Below are 20,306 nucleotides of genomic sequence, written 5' to 3' on the forward strand. Positions count from 1 at the left end.
AGGATGAAGCAAAATAGCAATTCAGTATGATCATTACTACAAATAACAGGACCAAAGGTTTTCTCCTGTCTGACATGATTGCCTCTATCTAACCTTTACTTTTTAAACTTTAAATAATGAAAACTGACTTTGTCAATTTTTTATATGCTGCATCACTATCTTGTACCATTTTCCACACAGATGAAACGCATCGTTGAAATTTTTCATGATGGCACATACAAATGTATGGACTGTAGGTTTGCATGTGAGTAGTGGTTGTTTATGTTGATGGCGGTTGATAACCTGTCCAGCACGTCCAGCACGTCCCCCACCCATCAGCCAACGTCTGCCAGGATTGACTCCTTCTACCCTGTGACCCCACAAGGATAAGGTACAGGATTAAGGACAGACATGCATGTCATCGTGGAGCCCCATTGATTTTCTTACTCTGGTTTACCTAATAATTAAACCCCATCTCCCCCTCCCCCATTCACATTCCAGTAGAACCTCTGAGGTTTTCAGCTCGATGACTAATGTGCAGATGACTTCCACGCATTAGTAGATGCTCTGTGTGCAGCTATGACAATTGGTTAACATAACAGCATGGCTGTGGTTTTGGGAGACAAGCAGTGGTGATTAAAATAGAGGGGAGACAGGTGAAGTAAGAAGAAGTGATTATTCACAATGACTATCTTCATTGGCTGAGTGCAGCAGTCCATTATCGCTCATTAAAATACGGTGCTCACATGATCGAAAGCACAGAGTGGGAAGAGCCCGTAAAGTGTCTGAAGTAAATAAAATGGAGAATAAATGTTTTTAAGTGTTTCATTTGTCTTGCAATATTTTCTCCAAGGATTAGTACGACGGGCTGTGAAACTTTAGAGATGAAATATTCTGCTACGAAGTGTTGTTAATCTAATGAGGAAGTCCATTTTTTAAATCAGCCATTTAATGATGGAGCTGTGTGGAGAAGTTGTTATGTTGTATTGACACACGGGCCGGTTTACTGCTATTTACTGAGTGACTGCAATTAACTTCTTTACTGTTCAAATAATAACTTCAAACCCAGAGAGTGGACTGTGATAACACGCAAACATAATAAAGGACCAGGTGTTATTAATGTACTGTGGTGTGCTTTATGGTCTGTGTCATATTAAACTGGATTGTTATTTACAAAAATTATGTTTCATATGTTGGTATAAAAATTAGTATGGAGCAGCTTCACTTTGTGGACAGTGTGGATACAAACTGTCTACGAAGAAGTAATGACTTATGTCTTTAGAAACACCAGATTCAGTTACAATAACATTGTTGAAAAGAAAACCTGATTTGTCCAACAACCTCACTGACAGGTTACAATATGATAAGAGGGAATATTAGGACCTGTACCTCTAATTCACCGTCAGAGTTAGGTATATGTGGAGAGATGACACCTCACAGACATTAAAAGACCTCAGTGGATGCACAAAGACAATTAAACCTGAGGGTGTACATTCCCACACACACATAAGGCAACACACAGGAGGCGGTGAGGTGCCTGGAGAGCAGAGATACGGCCGTCTCCATCAGCCTCTCCACCTACCCAGAGGACCTAATCAGTCAGTGAATACACGGAAATGGAGACTGTCATCCACCTCCAGCCCAACAGCTTCCCCGTCGACAATTTTCCTCTGCCTTTTCCACAGAGAGAATGTGTGTGAGAGAGCGAGAGGGGGGGTGAAGAAAGATAGATCTTTCTCCACACCTCCATCCTCAACCGTTTCCAACATCATTTTTTTTCGCCACCATGTTCCTGAGCCTCTGTCTCAATTACAGCCATATCTTCGCAGCTGGCATCAGAAGTTCAAGTACTGTTTCAATTCTTTGAATAAAAAAAACCTTGTCCTCCAAGGTTTGTGTTCAGCTTGTAATTAATGGCAGTGATAGTAAAAGTGAGTCTCTCCCCAGCGCGCTCTCGTCCCTTCCATCTCTCTTTCCACATCGACCACGGACAGATTGGAATCGCGATAATGGAATGTTTCTGAGACTTTGACCCTGCTCCCCGGCTGGAGCGATTTGTCTTAGCAGTGACCACAGCATCCAGCAGCAAGGCACTGAGTAATAGGGAGCAAAAACTCCCAGCATGTGTTTTGATGCAGCATCATTTAAATGACGACGCTGTTTACACATGGAAGATCAGTAACATACAGGATTGTTGATGTTTCCATACCAACGCCACAACTTGAGAATGTCACAATTTGTTGTTGTCTTCTGCATTACAAATGTGTGTAGGTAGGTGAGACCATAGCCTTTATGTAAAGATGGCCGACGACTGATTTGAAACAGAACGTGTTCATTTTTGGAAACACATTAACCCCGAAGTACAAGAAATTACTTTGGGAAAATACTATCACTGCAGAGTTTGTTGAGTGTGTTAAATGTCGACTCATTGTACGAGACGTGATTTTAGGCAGCCTGCTGTGAACGTAAAAAGTATTAAATTTTTAAGAGGAAAACAATGGCGTGATTGATGCGTTTCTTTCTGGGGGTTCCTTTGAGACTGCTGCTGTTGTTTTTGAGATTTATGACTGTTTGTTTGCCATTTTGGAGCTTTATAGCCTCAGTGCATCCACCGTAGAAGTGCCGGCTGTGTGTGTGGGAGTACAGAGAGGTGGTGGGCTAATAAAATAAAATTATACCACACAGAAACACTAAAGAAGGAGGATGGGAAAAGACAAGAGGTTGATTAAAAGAGAGAGTGACCTGGGAGTGTAGAGGTGAAGCGGAGGAGTGAGGAAAATGACCATTTGTAGGAGGAATAAAAGCCTTCTAGATCTGCTCTGGTCATTAAAGCTCATGAGATGTCATTAGTTTTGGCCACTCTGGGGCCGGAACTGTCTTTAACCTGAGGTGTGTGTGTGTGTTTATTTTAATCACCAAGAATTTAATTTAAAATTTCTACACTGATCTAATCTATCTCCAAGAAAGCTGTGATTTGTGTTTCCTGCCTCACTCCTGTGGAGTTCCTTTTTATGTTGGGTCTGAACCAGTAACCTCTAAGCCTCATTTATGTTGCCCATTTGTACATAAATACGTAATGCGTGCCTTATGTTTGGAATTGTTAAGCAATCCATCCATCTGGTGGTAGTTCAAAGTTCATATCTGGACTGTGTCAGTTTCTGGTAATAACAAACAGGTTTGAGGTGAAGGTGGCTTTGATAATGTTCCTGCTCAGAGAGTCGTCCAAACACAGGCAGAAGAGGGCGCTGGTTTGAGCAGTCATTACGTACAGCTGCATGTGGCCAGAGAATTCTGCCTGATTCCACCATTTCTATTTTCTTCTTCTTGTTGTTGATCCTTTCATGGGGGCACATGAGCTATACTGTGCATCAGCGCCCCCATGGTTTCTAGTGGTACTGCTCAGTTTTGTGCATTGGGGTAAGTACCAAGATAGACGAAATTATGAACAAAAACCTCTGTATCCAGTATCTGTATCCTGGCCTTTTGGACAACATGTTTACAACTAAACCTTAAATCCATGGCTACAAAACTGATGTACATGTGATAGGATATTTAAAAAAAAAAAAAATACATCGATGCTTCATGAATGCAGTCCAGCAGTTATTGGAACTGCTGGACATTCATTTACAACAATAATCTCCTAAATGAATGACCCATTTTTATGATGCCTGGTCATGTGATCCGTGCAGGTGAAAATAAAAGCAGATAAAAACGGTAAAAAACAACAACTCATTGAATACAGCAGCGTCTCATCCTTGCATAAAAAAACCCAGGGGATAAAATACTTAAAAGTAAATAAAGGGTCTTTGTGGACAAGAAGAAGAACGGTAACATTAATTTGCCATTTTTCTCAAGGAGGTTTCCCTGCAGAGAGTTGATGAGGTGGCGTTCACCTTAAGCGATTCTTAAAGGAGATGAAAGTGCACAGATGGGTGGAGGGAACCCTGCGCTGTAGAGTAGCAGGCATTTAAAATGGGATTTCTCATTTCTCCTACCTGGCTCCGCCTCCTGGCTATCACTGCTGTCTACAGCTCATTCTTTGCCCTATAATTTCTCCACCCTACCTTTTCTCCTGAAAAGAACAACCTGAATACATTAGACTGGCCTTACAAGGCCACTCCTCCCCCATCCTTCCCAACTCTCCTTTCCTCAGTCTGTTTGTGTTTCCACAGCGTTGGACTGAGCACACAGAGATTGAAAGAGAATGGATGACAGAGCAAGAGTAAACAAAAATACATCAGCTAGAGACTTGGGTTTGTGTGGGCAGATGCATATAAAAATCCAGTCAGTGTGCAGAACGACGGTTCAAAATTCAAACACATGTTTAGGACTATTGCTAAAATAAAAAGTATATATATAGACTTTGGACTGCAGAGCATGAAATTACATATACAACCTAGAGTATTAGGCTGTGTCCTGAGGAACTAGGCTTTTCCAGACTGCTTTCTCAACTCCATTAAGAAAAACCATACCAGTTATACCATACCACTGACCATTCAAACAGCGTGTTCGTAGATCAGAAGAAAAACACTCGTCAATCCTTAACATTCTCTGCATTCCATGAGCTTTGTGTCAGATCAATGGTGAGAAAAACACTTCTGTTGCAGTGCTGACATCGTTCATGTCGTTACGTTTGTTCCTTTAAGACATGAATGATAAAAATAACCGCACTAACACATGACGGACTGACACTTAGCATTTATTTAACGCTCACAGGTCTCTGTTCTCTGTGACCTGTGTATCCTGAGGCACTTACACCAACAAGGACTGTGGAGCTGCAGAAACCAGAGAAGGTTGATCTTCTCACGGCTCCTGTCATCAGCACATCAACGCGCGCCGTTAAATCGAGCAGAAACCTGGTGATTCAAAGAGGAGCAGCCGTGCAGTGAACTGCTGGTTCTCTGCGAGGACGCTGCAGACGAGGGAAAGTGGCAGCGTTTCTCTGAGAAGAATGAGCCTCACGTCTCGTGACAATCAATCCCTGATATTACCTGGCTATTTGTCAGATGAGCTCCCTGCCACGCAAGTCACCCGTGACTCATTCCATCATTTCATCTGAGGGGTCACACCCACTCCACAGCCGCCTGCACCATCGTTCCTCTGGCTCTGATGGCAGCCTAATGGTCTGCTCCCCCTACACTGCAATTAACCTTTTTATTGGCCACCTGCCAGCCAGCTGGAGATACATCAGTGGTGGTGCATGTGTGTGTGTGTGTGAGTGTTTGAGGGGGACCCTGAATGCAGCACATTGATGTGTCTGATACCACTAAATGCATGTATTTTTTTCTTTACAATGGCAAAGCTTTCATGTGTGCTAATCCTGCGGGTGTGTGCGTGTCCACGTCTTCGACAGCTTCAACCCGCCCCACCCTTTAGTTCACTCTGACATCTGATAATGACTGACCCAGTCACATCCCTCTGGTCAGGAGGTCTCTTGGATGAATATACTGATACTGGCAGAGAAACTTAACAAGTCACCTCTGCACCTTACAGTAGAAACGTACAGAACTCTGCCCAGCATACAGAATCTGTTTTTAAAAACAAAAAAACATTGAATGGAGAAAATAAAATAAACTGTATTTATTCACTGTTGTTTCTTGTCATCTTTTGACTGATGGCTCCGGGGATCTCCACAGCAGCTCACCAGTTGCTTTAAAGCTAATATTTAAATGTAGTTTATTTGACCAGATGATTAATTTAAAAAACTCTCTGTTTATTGTGAGACTATAACTTTGGTAGAAAGGTCAAAGGAAGACGTGTTCTATCAAAATTCTAGGATTTTTAGTTCTGTCCTGAAAAAAAAAACATTGTTTATGTTTTACTAAGATTGGTAAAACTAATATTTTAAATTCAGAATAGTGTTGAGGATGCACTAACGCTAATATTATGACTGGCAAAGGCACAATGCTCAGAATGAGAGTTTGCCTGGCTTCTTTACTTTGTCATGCAAAAGCACACTAGCGAGGCTGGAATTCCATGCAGAGAGGAGCTTCAGACAGACGCTTGGATGTATCCCAGAGGAAAATACTGTACTCTGCTATTGTCACCAAGAGGCCTCTCCACGGTGTCTTACATCTGACTGAGCAGAAAAACAAACAGTGAGTGAGCAGTCTGTGACTCTTCCAGGTAAAAATTTAATTTCAGAGGCACAGCCTGACCCACAACAACTGCCAATCCCTGCTCGCTGCTCGCTGTTCCCAGACGGCCAGGTCACATTGTAGTACTAGTAGTTTATACAGCATGTACATATATAGCATAGTAACAGACATGCTTGTAAGCATTTATCCAAAGGGCAACGCATACAGAGCTGGTCGGGCTCTGGGTATTTATAGAAGAAAAAGTACAAATGACTGCACAACTCAAGGACAAACAAAGGCTGGGTCACAGCTGTAACGTATGGCCCTGACCATGAGCTGCTCAGTGGAGGTCGACCTGACAGTATATGTGAGAACTGTTCTTCTGCAGCAAACCAATAAACACTGCATCTGTGTAATTTCATTAGTTTCACACTCATGTCTGTTTGAACACGTTTGAACCGATTGCAACATAACATTAGCCCCCCCCACACACACACACATACACACAGATTTAAAGAGTAATGGTGCAGAGGCTGAGCTTTTGTCTGTCTGTCGGAGCACAGCCTCCGTCTGGTAAACAAACTGCTGCTCCACCTCACTCCCAAAACTCAACAAAAAGCCACAAAGGTGTGCCTTCTCAATTACCCTGAACTATTTGAGTAGTCTCAAGGCTTTATTCAAAAACCAACCAGACTTGTTGTCTGTCTGACACACTGTTCTCAGATAAAACAGCTCAGATAACACAACTGTTGGTGCCAATTAATTCTGAAAGTGGAACAGCCCGATGTAATAACCAATGCTGTAACTTAATTCAGTGGTGCAGCACTGGGCCAACTGACTGCGTCTGTAACCCGGGCCAGCCCAGGTGTTGAGAGGAAAAGACCCACATGTTACAACGGTGTAGTTTTAAGGAATTCTACCACTGGTTTGGTGACATTGACCTTCATTAATCTCCTCCTCCATTCAGTGTACAGACAGTTAATACTGATCTGATCTTCTGCAATTATTATTTGCATTGAAGAAACGTGTGCTGCATTCAGGAACGAGGTTAGGTTATGTTTTTAACAGTATTTTTGTGACATTTCAGAGAATTAATAATCATTGGGCATAGCAATGAAGTGAAAGTTTTAGAAAAAGACAAGAAACCTAGAATATTAATTTCACCTTCAGAAAAAATACTATTGGTCAGCTAGTATCACTGATTACAGCTGTGTAGGACAAGGACAGGAATGTTCTCCAATTTGTTCTCTTTTTAATAAAGTCTCCCAGTTCAACTGTCTAATACTACAGTCCTTGGTGTGCTACTGAAGGCCTTGATGAATGCCATCAAGGCCTTCAGTAGTACATCAAGGTTGTACTGGTTACACTGGTTGTAGTCATCAAACAATTACAGCGGAATGGTGCAGCCACTCCACACATACACTGTGGTTGCCTGTCCAATCTGCGGTTGCATTTCTAAGTCATATGTAAAATCATTCTTGTTTTCTTTTTGTCTGTAGATTTCACAATTTTAACTCATTAAAATTGAGAAGTCCATCAAGCCCCATGCACCAATATCCTGGATTATCCTGATATATTTACATGGTTGTGGTTCTGCTCCATTATCCTATTCAGCTGTCCACCCGTTAGTGCTGTTCACAGTGAGTTGTTTCATTAGGAGGTGATATAAATCCATCTTTAGAGCATTGTTGGCCAACAAAGGACTAACTCATGAAACACTACAACCTGTTCTGCAGATAAACCAGCAGTGGGTATTTACAGTAAATATTGTATTTGGAGTAAGTTTTATTTCAATATTTTTTGGGACAAAGCAACAAACGAAAACACCTACCAGCTACAGTGAGGCGAGCTGTGCGGCTTGAGATGGATCCGAGGTTCTCGATGGTGGCCACACACTGATAGGTGCCTTCATCAGGCTTATTGTGTTTGGCGTGGACCACATGGCTGAAGACCAGGGTGCCATCAGGAAGTATGTGTCGCCTGTCGTCTGAAACCAGGCTCAGGAAGGTGCCGTCCTTTTTCCACTCGATGTGAACAGGCGTGGCTGCGTCGCTGTGGACCGAGCAGTTGAGCATCGCCATGTTGCCCCGGACAGCCAGCGTATCCTGTGGCTCCACTGTGAACCAGAAGGCAGCGAATGGCTGCACAGTTGAACCTAGACAACAGCGGGGTTGACAGAGAGACAGGAGACACGGAGCATTAGGAAGACGTTCCACACAGACACTGCATCATTTCAAATGAGAACCACTTAGATCACAACACCAATGACTAATACATCAAATAAAAGTCTTGTTTATGTCCAACAACTGATGTACTTTATGTTCATAACATCCACTGCTGATGTTCATCATCATTCATCATGTTACAGCGCCTACTTTGCATCAGCGGAGTTTAAGTGTAAGAGTAAATCTAGTTCTCGCAGCAGATCTTCAAAGATTAATCCTGATCTGTGGAGATGTGACGCTGTAACTCGCTGCGACACATGAGCAAATATTTTCAGAAGAATATTTGTGCAAAAATGTAATCATACAGGAGTTGAGACGAGTGTGAGGCACATTTCAAACCTCATTCCTCAGGTGCCGAGGTCTGAAACAAACGATCAGTTCATTGAGTAAAATGTCTTTTTTTTTTGTTGAATCTTAGTTTTCAGCCCTGCACCTCAGACCATCCCAGAGACGCTGAGAGCCTTTTCATTATGGAACCACAAGCCACACTGGAATTGGACAGGAGGAAGTGACAAATCTAATCCAGTCTCTCCTTTCTGGCAGGTTAATATCGTCCCTCACTTTATTATGAGCATGGGAGGCAATGAAGAAGTGAAGCACTGTGGGATGTGTGTTATTCTTTTTCTTCTGCATGCAAATATACAACGTGTGGCTACACTGACAGGGATACTACCAAAGCTGGAGTAAGTGCAAACTCCTCAAATTTGTCCTCATCCATTATTCACGTGCTACCTCCCTAAGAGTCACACGGCGGCTTTGTTTAGATAAATAACACCAATTATCAGTTCTGCTGGGATAAAGAGATGGAAAAAATAATTTAGGGGCTGGGAAGTTATTTTAATAATGCAGCAGATGAAGTGAAATAAGCAGCTGGATGTTAAAGGCAGTTTAAAGTATGGCCGCTTCTCTGTAAGAAAATAGCATGTCTCTGGGGAAACACAAGAAAAGAGGAATGAGAGGAGGAAGGCCGAAGACAAAAGGCAAGAAGGAAAGAAAGCAAGAGAGAGAAGCTGCCAATGGTTCGAATATTTAAATGCTGGAAAGTCATTTCCTTGACTTATGACACCAAGTCCCCAGTGTAAGATCCATAAAGAGAAGCCATTAAAGCTTTGCCCATTACTGTAGCAATACCTCTGCTGGTCCTAAGGCGTTTTGTTCTCCTTAAAGAACAAACAATTACAGTAACACACTGCAGAAAACGACAGAGCTGAACATGCACGAACATATCTTGGTCATAAGGGACTAAATTGACTGATGCAGATACAGAATTAACAGTTCAAATAACTCATCTCTGCACTAATTATTCAGTGCTTTGATAGATATTGGTCCAATGCTGCCACTCTATATGCTCCATACAATTTTAATAGTCTTAGTTAATTGTAATTAAATTAAATTGAATTGAATTTGATTAAATTACATTAAGATGAATCTGAATTCAGTTCAGTCCAATTGATAGAACATATAAAAGGATTATAACGGTACAAAACCACGAGCCTGCTTAGCTTAGCGGCTTCGTGCTGCAGTGGTCAGAATGCAAAAACCGCACAATAGTGGTTTTAGTGATGAAGTCCTGTATATGACAGATGGACAGAGACCAAAGTGGACTAGCAGTGGGTGGGGTGGAGGGGGGCCTCTGTCTCCCCTGCAGGCCAGAGGCAGCACAGCATGTTTAATCAGCTCTGCTCTATGCTGCTGAAACAGTTGGTTGTGAAAACTGGGCGGAGCTTCTTTGCCCAAACCTGGTGTGTCTCCAGTTCAGAGACCATGGTCAGCCCATGTCCACTAGAGAGAAAATAAAAAAATGAATGGGATTAAATGTCTTAAAGCAACAGATCTATCGCCTGTAGCAGCTTTTTATAGAATAGAAGGAACAGTGGGGACGGGATTAGATTCCTGTACCAAATCCACTGCACTCCCAGACAGACAGTAGATAAAGATGGAACAAAAGATTCACGGAGCAGACAGAAGGGTGAGACGCTGTTCTGTTCACTTCATATCCCACCTGCATCCTATATGTTCTACATTTTCCAAAGCGAACAAGAAGGTCCTTTGAAAATATATTAAATAAATAAATAAAAAACAGTTAATCTCTATCGCTTTGGTTTAATAGTAATAGGCTTAGATGGGTTTGAAAAGACAAAACGTAACAGACAAGACACTGAAACATGAATTCAGCCTGAATTTTTTTTCCTCCAAATTAGGTAAAAACTATGAATTTGAAAAGAAAAAGTTACATGTGGACAAGGTTCAAACTCTTAAATCCTTAAGAAGGAAAATTTGTTTTGAACTAAGAAGGCTTGGTTGAAAATATATTTATTCACTCAGAGAAACATGGATTTAGCCGATTGAAGAGGATTAGACTAGAAGGGAGAAGGTTTCCATTTGCACGATGTTGTGTGAAATAACAAAAAGAATGCAGACTTAAACGCTCTTCGATGTTGGACACACCAACCTCACAGATCCCAACAGTAGGATTAATTACAGCTGAGACAGTGGAGCCCTTCAACAATACAGCTGCTGAGTTGGAGACACACAAAGGTGTCAGAAACCACATTATAGTGAGGGGAGCTAGATCCATTCAAGCCCAGCACTGAGGGCCGCCATTTGTCTTTGAGGCTACGATCCCCCGTTGCAGACAGCCAGTGTGAACGGGGGAGCAGAGACCAGAGGCTACAAAAAGTTTTCTGGATGATAAGTAAGGCCTGTTAACAACTGTCCCAGATCTACTTTGCTCAGCAGTCATAAAGGGTTTAAGGTGCCGTCTTGATGTAGTGCCTTTCTGTATTCCTCCCAGTTGCACTCAAACGAGGGACACTATAAAGTGCTGGGTTCTTGCTATTTTAGGACAGTACCTAAAGTGATGTTGATGATCTTACAGGCTGTAAGGTGAAGGGCAGGTTTTCGGACATTTTGTTAAAATCTCCTACTAAAAATATTGGATATGGCCAAGCTGGACGTATAAAGTATGCAAACCACTTGCAGGATTGCATTCTTATCCTGAAGAGCCAATATATTCACCTCTGTGACTCGGATCAATATCAGCTTCAGGACCAATGCAGCCAAAGGTTTCAACTCCTGAATTGGATCTGACAGACTCTCAATTAGCCTTTTAGGGAAATCCAGGTAGTACTGAAGCCTCGTCTTTATGCCACGTTCACTTGTTTCCTCTGCACAAACCATCAGTAGAAAGCACTGTACATGACACAATGGTCTGATAAGCTGCCTGCACTGCCATTACCAGAGTTTATAAGAAAAAAAAATCCAATCAAAAGTCTGGCTTTTATACGTGTTATTCCATTATCACATCAGATACCGGTATCGAGTCAAGTTCTCTCTGCAATTATAACTTCGATTGTACTTTGACTGTATTCAGTGTTCTGACAGTACCTTCAATTCAGTTTCCAGAGCTTTGACCCTATAGCAATAAAAAATAAAACCGTCAAATTTTGTGTCTACTCAGTTTCTACAAAACAAGAAAAATATTGAAACAAACCATGAAAAGGAGGCCAGGGCTGGTTGTAATATTCCAGAAAGGCCAATAAAGAAGGCAGAGTTAGTCTGCTCTCCACACAAAGACCCCCCTGTTCCCCTCTATTCTACGCTTGGCTTGGCTCGAAGCTCTCCTCACTGACTCACCATCTGAGTGCAGCCATATTGACCAGTCTCTTTATTGAGCTGCTCTTAAGACAGAGCAGGCCTTTCTCTAAACCAATCACTTTGCAACGACAGAGGCCTGTGTCTTGCTAAGATTTCAAGAAAAGCAAATCCTGCAGAGAAACACACTTAATAAACATTTTTAATCAAGACCATGGGAAATCACACTTTAACAGCCAATAGAAAAATATGAACACTATAGTTTGTTGTAGGACAATATTCTTCTGACAATAATCATTTCCACAGTTTATGGCATTAACCGAAAGTATCTAGCATTAAAAGACTTTTTGTATTGAATCTAACAAATAAATCAAATTACAAATGTTTATTTTCCCAGCGGGCCACACATAAAAGATAATTTTTATTAAACTTTTAAATTAATTTGCTTTGCTGTGCTCCCACTTTGGGAAACAGTGAACTGGACAAAGTCACTGTATGTTGCTGTAAAGGTAAAGGTGTTTAAGTCAGCCAGAAATGTTCAGTTAGCTTCTGAACCAACCGTCTAATTAATTGAGGAAGACTTGGAATGATCAAGTCTGTAATTCATTCACAGATGATGCTGCGAGTTCAACGCCGTCTTCTACAGAACATGAGGTCCATATTGTGAATTGGCTTCACAGGTGGACAAAGTGAAAAAGAGAATCCAAGGGGAGTGGTAAGCTAAGCATCACCAACAGAGGTCACTTAATGTGGTCTTAAATAATCTTTGTTTTGTTATGTTCTTTGAGTTACACGTGACTTTTACTTTCACATTATGAAACCATAATCTCTGATTTCAGGCCAAATTCACTACCAAAGACATTGCCTCTCAACAGACCGGAGCAATATTTTATATAAAACAAAAATGTCATGATGCAGAATTTCAAATTATTACAAGAAATACCGTTACGTTAATGAAATAAATAAAACATATTGTGAGTTTTTTACATTAAGACACTGATCTTTTGGGGTTTGAAGCCTTCACGTGGAACAAACGAGCCAAGAAAGTCATTAGCAGCACGTTGAAGGTATATTAAAACCTTTCATGCAGGTAAAAATAGAGCGATACACTTTGTAATGACCCTCAGGACGTCATTCAGCAGACTGCTGTCTCTCCACGTTATTTCAATCTCTCCTCTGTTTGTCCTGCAGCCTCAGTGTTGGGGTAGTTTTAATGACACTAACGGAGATGGTTGTCTCTTCCTTCCTCCCACACTTGCCTCCCTCCTCCTTTATCTTTATACCTCAATTTGGTGTCTCTCATCTCTGCAGACTCTTCTCCAATGCCCATCTGTCACAAACACCTCAGGGAAATAATTATCTTGAGACCAAATGTGGAGGGAAATCTTTGTTTGCTGAACTCTATCTGTGACATGGTTTATGCGAAGTATCTTTTCATGTGAAAAATATCTTGTCTTTTCTTCGATCAAAACTGCTTTTTAAGAATTCTATAAGAGAGCTCTTCGAGGTTAAGGTCGTTGCTTCCACCCTCTTCAAAAGAAATTTGGGTACTTGATTTAAAAATGGACCAAAAAAAAAAGAAAATACTTTAGTGAATGCATCTCTTTAGGCCCTACACAAAGTAAATTTAGTGAAAAAAATTGGAATTGTCAAGGAAAAAGAGATTATACTTTCTTTAAAAAAATACAGTTAAGATGTTCTTTGTTCTCACACCTGAGGCGGAGAAACAACATAACAGACTTAAGGAACCGCTTGACAAGGACAAACTTAAATAGGAGAAAGTGAAGACTGGCTAACATGGAAACGCATCTCTGTTTCACTTTTTTCATTCCCAACAGAACTCTGTCTGAGTCAGCGTGGTCACACTGTGGTCACTTTGGTCATCTCCAAAGAGCAGCTGCCAGACCTGCCTGAGGGAGACTGCTGTGATAAGGGACAGCGTAACCCAAAAGCTCTCGTTTTTTCAGTGTTCCCAAAGCAACCCATGAAAAGAAGGGTCAAGGCTGAGGCATGGGATGCCTGGGATTCTAGCACACACTGTCCTGCACTGGCGCCTACTCAACTGGCAGAATATAAGACAGAACTATCCAAGTTTTTCAGCTTTGTGGTTCTTGGTCATCACGTTTGCATAGCGCCAATGGAAAAAAATGGCAGGACTGAAAAGACAGACAAAACAGACCCAGGGACGACTGGTTCACTGAAACCTTACCTGCTGCCAGAGAAATGTTTCTGATACAATATCAACCTCCAGTTATCTGTCAAAAACATCTTCAAAGACACAGGCCAAGTGGCACAGAGGAAATCTAAACATGACTACATGTTAGCACTTGATATTGAAAAAATAGCAACGGTATAGTGGTAACTTAATTTATACAGGATTACAGGATATACAGGATCCTTCGCAACAGTTACACAAACAGAGCCATACCCTTGCAGTGAGAAGATAAAGGAATAACTTCTAACAAGACTAATCTCCAATCCCTGCTAAAATATGCTATTTATTCTGCTAATAAAAAGACAAAATAAATAAATAAAATGTATTTATTATAAATAAATAAAATGTATTTATTATAAATAAATAAAATGTATTTATTATAAATAAAATTGACTTAATATAAATACATTTTAAAAACAAAATTAATGTAATAGTTTTTATTTTGCTCCTGTGCAAAAATGTACTTAATATAAAGTTTTTATTTTGCTCCTGTGCAAAAATAATACATTTACTGAAATTATTTTACAATGATAAGATTTACCAAAACTAGGCCTTAAGGAATAAACTAGAACGCAGCACTTTTATCAGATGAATGAATGTAACAGTAAAACAGCCACCCTGAAGATAACCTCTCTCGCACTCTCCTCGATTGCAATAATTAACTGGCACTGATTAAGGCTCAAATTCCCCCGTCTTCCACCTCCCAAAGGGGGCACAGTGAAGGATTGGCCCACTGAGAAAACAGCAGCACTGTAGGGCAAACTGTGAGAGCTGTTTTTTTATAGATTAAGTGAGAGGATGTCAGAAGCCAGCTCCTGAGGTGCACAATTTGAAACCAAAATAGCCAAAGCTGCATGTTTCATGGATTAAATGGTCTCTCACACAGCACTCAATGCAAAGGTTAAGACCATCACTGAATGTCAAGTTTTGGAAAATGGTGTAACCTTTACTGGTTGTTGTAGAGTCTCACTACAGTGGGAGTAGGTGCCAGTCTTTGCTGTTCAAAATAGACTCTAAAACAAAGCATCTCGAGTGGAGCCAAATGACACGCTTAAAATATATTTTTAAAAAAAGAAAATAACTCAGGAGTCGGAGGGTGTCGTTTTCAAAGTGAATGCCCATACAGTGTCTTAATTATACTGTTAAATTATAAAGAAATCGAGTAATTACATCAATTTTGGCTGGTAAAGCATTAATGCGTTTTAAAGTAACAACACTAATGTGGTACCACAAATGATTACTGTCATTCATTTTTGATCTTGAAGTTTTAAATAGCTCTGCCATGCAAGGATGACTTATCTGCCTCACAGTCATTAAAATCAGCAACCAGCTGGCAAACAGGAAATAGTCAACACCCAACAGATTGAGATGAAATCCTCCTCTCTGCACAAACAACAGAGCAGCACATAGTCATCTAAAAACAGGAAAGCACATTTCTGTGCCTTCACTCTCCGCTCCAGCCCATTCCCACCAACCCTGCTACGAGACTCATGATGCTGTAATGAGATATCCTATAGATTTTCTAATGAAACACTATATCCCATTCTCTTAGCCCTGGGTTTTTGCTCCCATGCTCATTCACACAAACACATACACTGGGAGGAAAAAAGGGAAAATCTATATAATCCCGTGCATTCTGCAAAGTCAAACACCCAGCAATTTATCAGCGTTAGATTTCAAAGTCTGTGTCTTTGCTTGTGTTGTCCTTGACTGCTGCCTTTGTGTCATATTTGTTTTTGGTAATCATAACAGAAAGGAGCAGAACGAGCGGTCTGGAGTACGGTTTCCTACAGAGGGTGGTCAAGTGTGACCAATCTGCCTCTGATGGGCTTGACGCCAATTACGGACTCGGGACAGCGTAGCCATCGCTGTAAAATCGTTATCAGCAGGGAGATGAGATAGATTGCAACAAAAGCTCTGATTCAGAGTCAATTCCTGCTTAACTGGACTGTGTTTATCACAAACACGTTAACTGCAGAGTTATTTCCTCCAGGAAACCCCTCCAAAATTGTCACCGATCTCTAGTGCAACTCATAAAATACTCGACAGGGTCTCCCTCTGTGCGTGGCATAACAGTACCAAAGGCTTCAACTTTAAACACAATTGCTGGAGAAGAATGTGCTCTTAGAAGCAGCACCTATTCTGTTCAGAGTGAGCTGTGGCTCGGAGGTGGCAGTCGAGGAGCTGCTGATAAAAGAGAAACCAGTCCCTGCATGTTCACAGAGTCTCACAGAGGCGGAAACCATTTAACACGTGGAGCACATGGAGGGATCAAAGCCTTCAATTGGATACAAGACAGAAGACGCTCTTACTTTTTTATGCTAAACCTTAAGAAAACATACTGACTGGACAGAAACTCCAAGGCCAATCCAAGGCTCATGACAGGATGCAGTGTGGGCCGAGGAGAGCAAAAAATGTGGGGTTTAGAGCAGTACCTAAGGTCAGGGGTTTGCACCGGTGGAAGAGTTAAATTACAAAATGAACAGGTCAAGACATAAAGCTGGCTTTGTAGATGTTTTACAGTAGTGTTCCAGTCTGCCAAAATCCATTTAAAGACAGGCAACTATTTCCTTTTTTCATTGTGTTGAGTACAAAGGCCTAACGTTTACGCTTCAGATGCCAAGTTTCATCCTTTCTGCAGTTGTCTTGATAGGAAATCGAGCGCAGTTGTTGTTGGTGAATGCTACCAATCACTCTAAAATCGAGCGCAGTTGTTGGTGAATGCTACCAATCACTCTATAGTGTGGAACCAGAGAAGTGGACTACGACCTCATTAGAGTCTTGGTCAACTCTTAAAACAGCCAAGAAAGTCTCTGCAAAAAAACAACATATCAGAAGATGCAGCATTTAAATTGTGTGACTCAAAAATACCCTCAATCAAATTTCTTATTTTAGTGCTTTTAAGGTCAGTGTAGGTGAAGTAACTAGGGCTTTATATCAGAGAACCAAACTTAATGAGTCATTTTCTGCATCTATCAGAATGATAACTCACTGACACCTCTTCAAAGGTCAGTCTTTAACCACATTTTAACAAACTTTGGTCTTGTTTTCTTGATGTCACTGTGTCATATGACTGATGTTGCGTAAATTCCACGAAAACTGCAGCAATGACTGTAACCAATCAGGCTATTTCACATCAATTGTTCAATGTCTCAGTGAGCTAGAAACCCAGGAGTAAAGTCCTAGAAAATGGAAGGAAGTACAGAACATCATGGCTGGTGACATTCACCAATAACATACGGAGTTGACAGGCACTAATTGGACGATTGGAGCTGTGAGTGGTGTCAACCGATTGAGAAAGAAGACCAACAACTGTCAGGAAATGGATTATGTTATATATATATATATATATATATACAAACACATACAGGGGGCGAATAAATGTGACAACTTCTGAGCAGATCATGTCCTGATATTTAGGTGCGTTTGAAAAATGACCTTTAGAAAGTGTCAGGCTTCAGGCCATGCTCTGTGGCGGAGCGGCAGAGCAGTGCTCACTGGTGTTTAGTGAGTGTGTAAAAATCCGCTTAAGCTGCAGTGTGATGTTTGGAGAAATTGGAGAGCAGAAGGATTTGCAGGCAGCTATTGTGCTGATGCTATCTGTTGATCCGCTCATTCCTTTCCACCCCTCTCTTTTCTTCAGGACCGCCTCTTGTTATATTCAGCAGGTCTCGCTTTTCGCTCATTCAAAGCTCCTCTTTTTTCTCCAGCCATTACATTTCTTTGTTTGTACCTTTGTTCCACCGCAACCTGCTATGCTTTGCTTCACGCTCCACCACCGAGTATGGGTCCTGTGTCAGTCTCTGAGGGTGTAACTACAACAAGAGACCCCAGAGGAGGCTATGGAAAGAACAGCGCTGCATAAATATCACCCATTAAGGAGCGTCTACGCAAAGAGAATGGTGATTCTCGAGCACAGAGTTGAGCACAAATCCATTTACTGGATGTTATTCACTGCTGCACAAAGGTCCCGTCTTTCCTCTTCCTGTCTTGCAGAGACTGAACACTCCTGATAGAGACGCAGCTTATCTCTGCTCTCAGTGCTGTCGGCTCGGACAGCGGCCCCCGCCCAGGCTGTTGTGGATGCTAATGTGGATCATATTGCAGGTGAGGCGAGAGACGCAGTGATGTGGCAACAAGACTGGGTAGAGTAATGGGCTTTTTTATTGTGCAGCCTTCAGGGAGGAAAAAAGTGGGAATACTGCAGGACAAATGAAGGTGCGTGTCACTCAGCGTGTGTACATTTCAATGCGCGGAGAGGAGACGGAAAGATGACATGTATTTACATGGACAATTATAGTGATGTGGCCTCAATCACAGCCGTTCAGAGAACAGAAGACTGAAGAATTGATCTATATTTGTGCTCCAGGAGCTACAGAGGTGTTTGTTGTTGTGGTGTTTGTTCGTCTTCTATGCATTTTAACACCAACAATTTTTGACATATTAGCAGTCACTGCATAAAGCTGGAAACGTCACCTGATGTGTGCCTTTACAGCTGACTGTAGAGTCAGACGGCTTTATCTTATATAAAACAAGATAGAAAATCGAAACACAACATCTACATTTGCACAAATGCAGAAATTGTTGGCAATGTTGTTCAAATTCACTCAGTTATTCAACCAGGAGATTCTACCGGGGAAGAGTGTTCTTCTTATTTGCAGTAACAACGATGTGATCGTTCATATTTCATTTCTAGGTTCTGGATTGTCCACCTGCTTCATATACAGGATCAGTAAACTACCCATCCTCCAGTCACAGAAGGACACATTCAGTTCCTTGAACACTGACTAACTTCATATTTGCCCTGTTGAGAGAACACATGGATGTGAGTATCACTAACCACAAGCAACAAATCTAGCCCCTGAAACACCTCCCACACCTCCACTCCTTCTCCTGCGTCTCCTTGTGCCTCCATTTATCTGTCCCTCTCACAATATAAACAATTTATTATCTTTATTATTACAATTTATCTGTCCCTCTCACAATATAAACACAGGATTTGATCAGGGCACCGCTGAATTTCCCTCTTATCTCTCAGTCGCCATGTGTAAACAGACGGCCGCCGTCCAAGCATGACTGTTTGGTGTGCAGGAGTTTACAGAATGACATACGAGTCTCTCTGGAAGCCAATTATCAACCTTTTTACCAAGAGTCATGATGTGATGAGAGCAGTATGTATTTAATATGCAACATCTAATCCCACAAGTTATAACCCTCATAAATAATTCACTGGTTTAATATCAATATAGCCCTGGGTTTTGCTGAAGCAAGACTTTCTGTCATGTCGAGGTTTGACTGGCGTCTTACAAATAAAATCAACAAACTGGGATCAGTTGTATAAACTTTTTGGGGCGACACACTTCGAGGTTATGATAAAACTTTGCATATTCAGCTCAAGGCACTGACCCACACACTGCTGACGGACTACAATATTCCTCTTCTCTGAACAACAAATCATTGGAAAACAATTCCTTACGGACAAACCGATGTATAATGAGTTGTATGTGTGTGTGTGGTCATACAAGAACACCTCAGCCAAGTCAAGCTGCTGAGTAAATAAGTGGCTGAGTGGCAGCAGATGATGAGCAGTAATGATTTGTGTGCAGGCCAGTCTTTTAGTTAACTCACCCACTCACTCACTCACCCACCCACTCACTCGCTCACTCACTCACCCACTCACCCACCGAAAAAACCCACACCATGACACGAGCTGCAACACCGCCCTGAATCCACCTAATCCCCAACACAGGAATAGGAGCACTGTGTGTGTGTGTGTGTGTGTTTTATAGAAGATGTAGCCGGAGTCCCATGCATGTATAAATATACAACTAGCTTCTACCCCCATTCATTTGTGTGTGTTTTACGGAGCATGCAGCAGCCTCACATATAAGTATATATAGGGTTGACATATGTTAAATAGAAAACAAATCTGTTGGGACTTCTTTTTTTTTTATTTCCACTTCTACAGATAGCGACTGTTAAGAAACCTGTCTATCACCTAGTTAATTCCCACTGCTGGGATTTTAATTTTAAAGCAGGTATGTTCAGACTATGGCTCGGGGGCTGATCATGGTACTTATTTCTTATTGTAGCCAGCATGTCTTTTTAAAAAATATTTTAACTATCTTTTATCCAATAGTTGTAAAGGAAAGGAAAGTGAACTCCTTGTCATTGTGACACAGCACAATGACTCAGCAGCTCAGTGGTAACTTGGCA

The 20,306-nt window shown here is 41.4% G+C and overlaps 1 protein-coding gene across 10 annotated transcripts in view; it reads right to left on the bottom strand.

Annotated features, from left to right (window-relative positions):
* Positions 1-20,306, bottom strand: part of neo1a (neogenin 1a) — a 147,353-nt gene that overhangs the window by 80,856 nt on the left and 46,191 nt on the right. For all 10 annotated transcript variants that reach the window (XM_008337052.3, XM_008337061.3, XM_008337055.3 and 7 more), the window contains exon 2: positions 7,888-8,211. In XM_008337052.3, coding sequence (XP_008335274.1) covers positions 7,888-8,211 — 324 coding nt within the window. The remainder of the gene's footprint in view (positions 1-7,887; positions 8,212-20,306) is intronic.

The sequence above is a fragment of the Cynoglossus semilaevis genome, unplaced genomic scaffold (assembly GCF_000523025.1).
Source record: "Cynoglossus semilaevis isolate Cse_v1.0 unplaced genomic scaffold, Cse_v1.0 scaffold1721, whole genome shotgun sequence".
Taxonomy (NCBI): Eukaryota; Metazoa; Chordata; class Actinopteri; order Pleuronectiformes; family Cynoglossidae; genus Cynoglossus; species Cynoglossus semilaevis.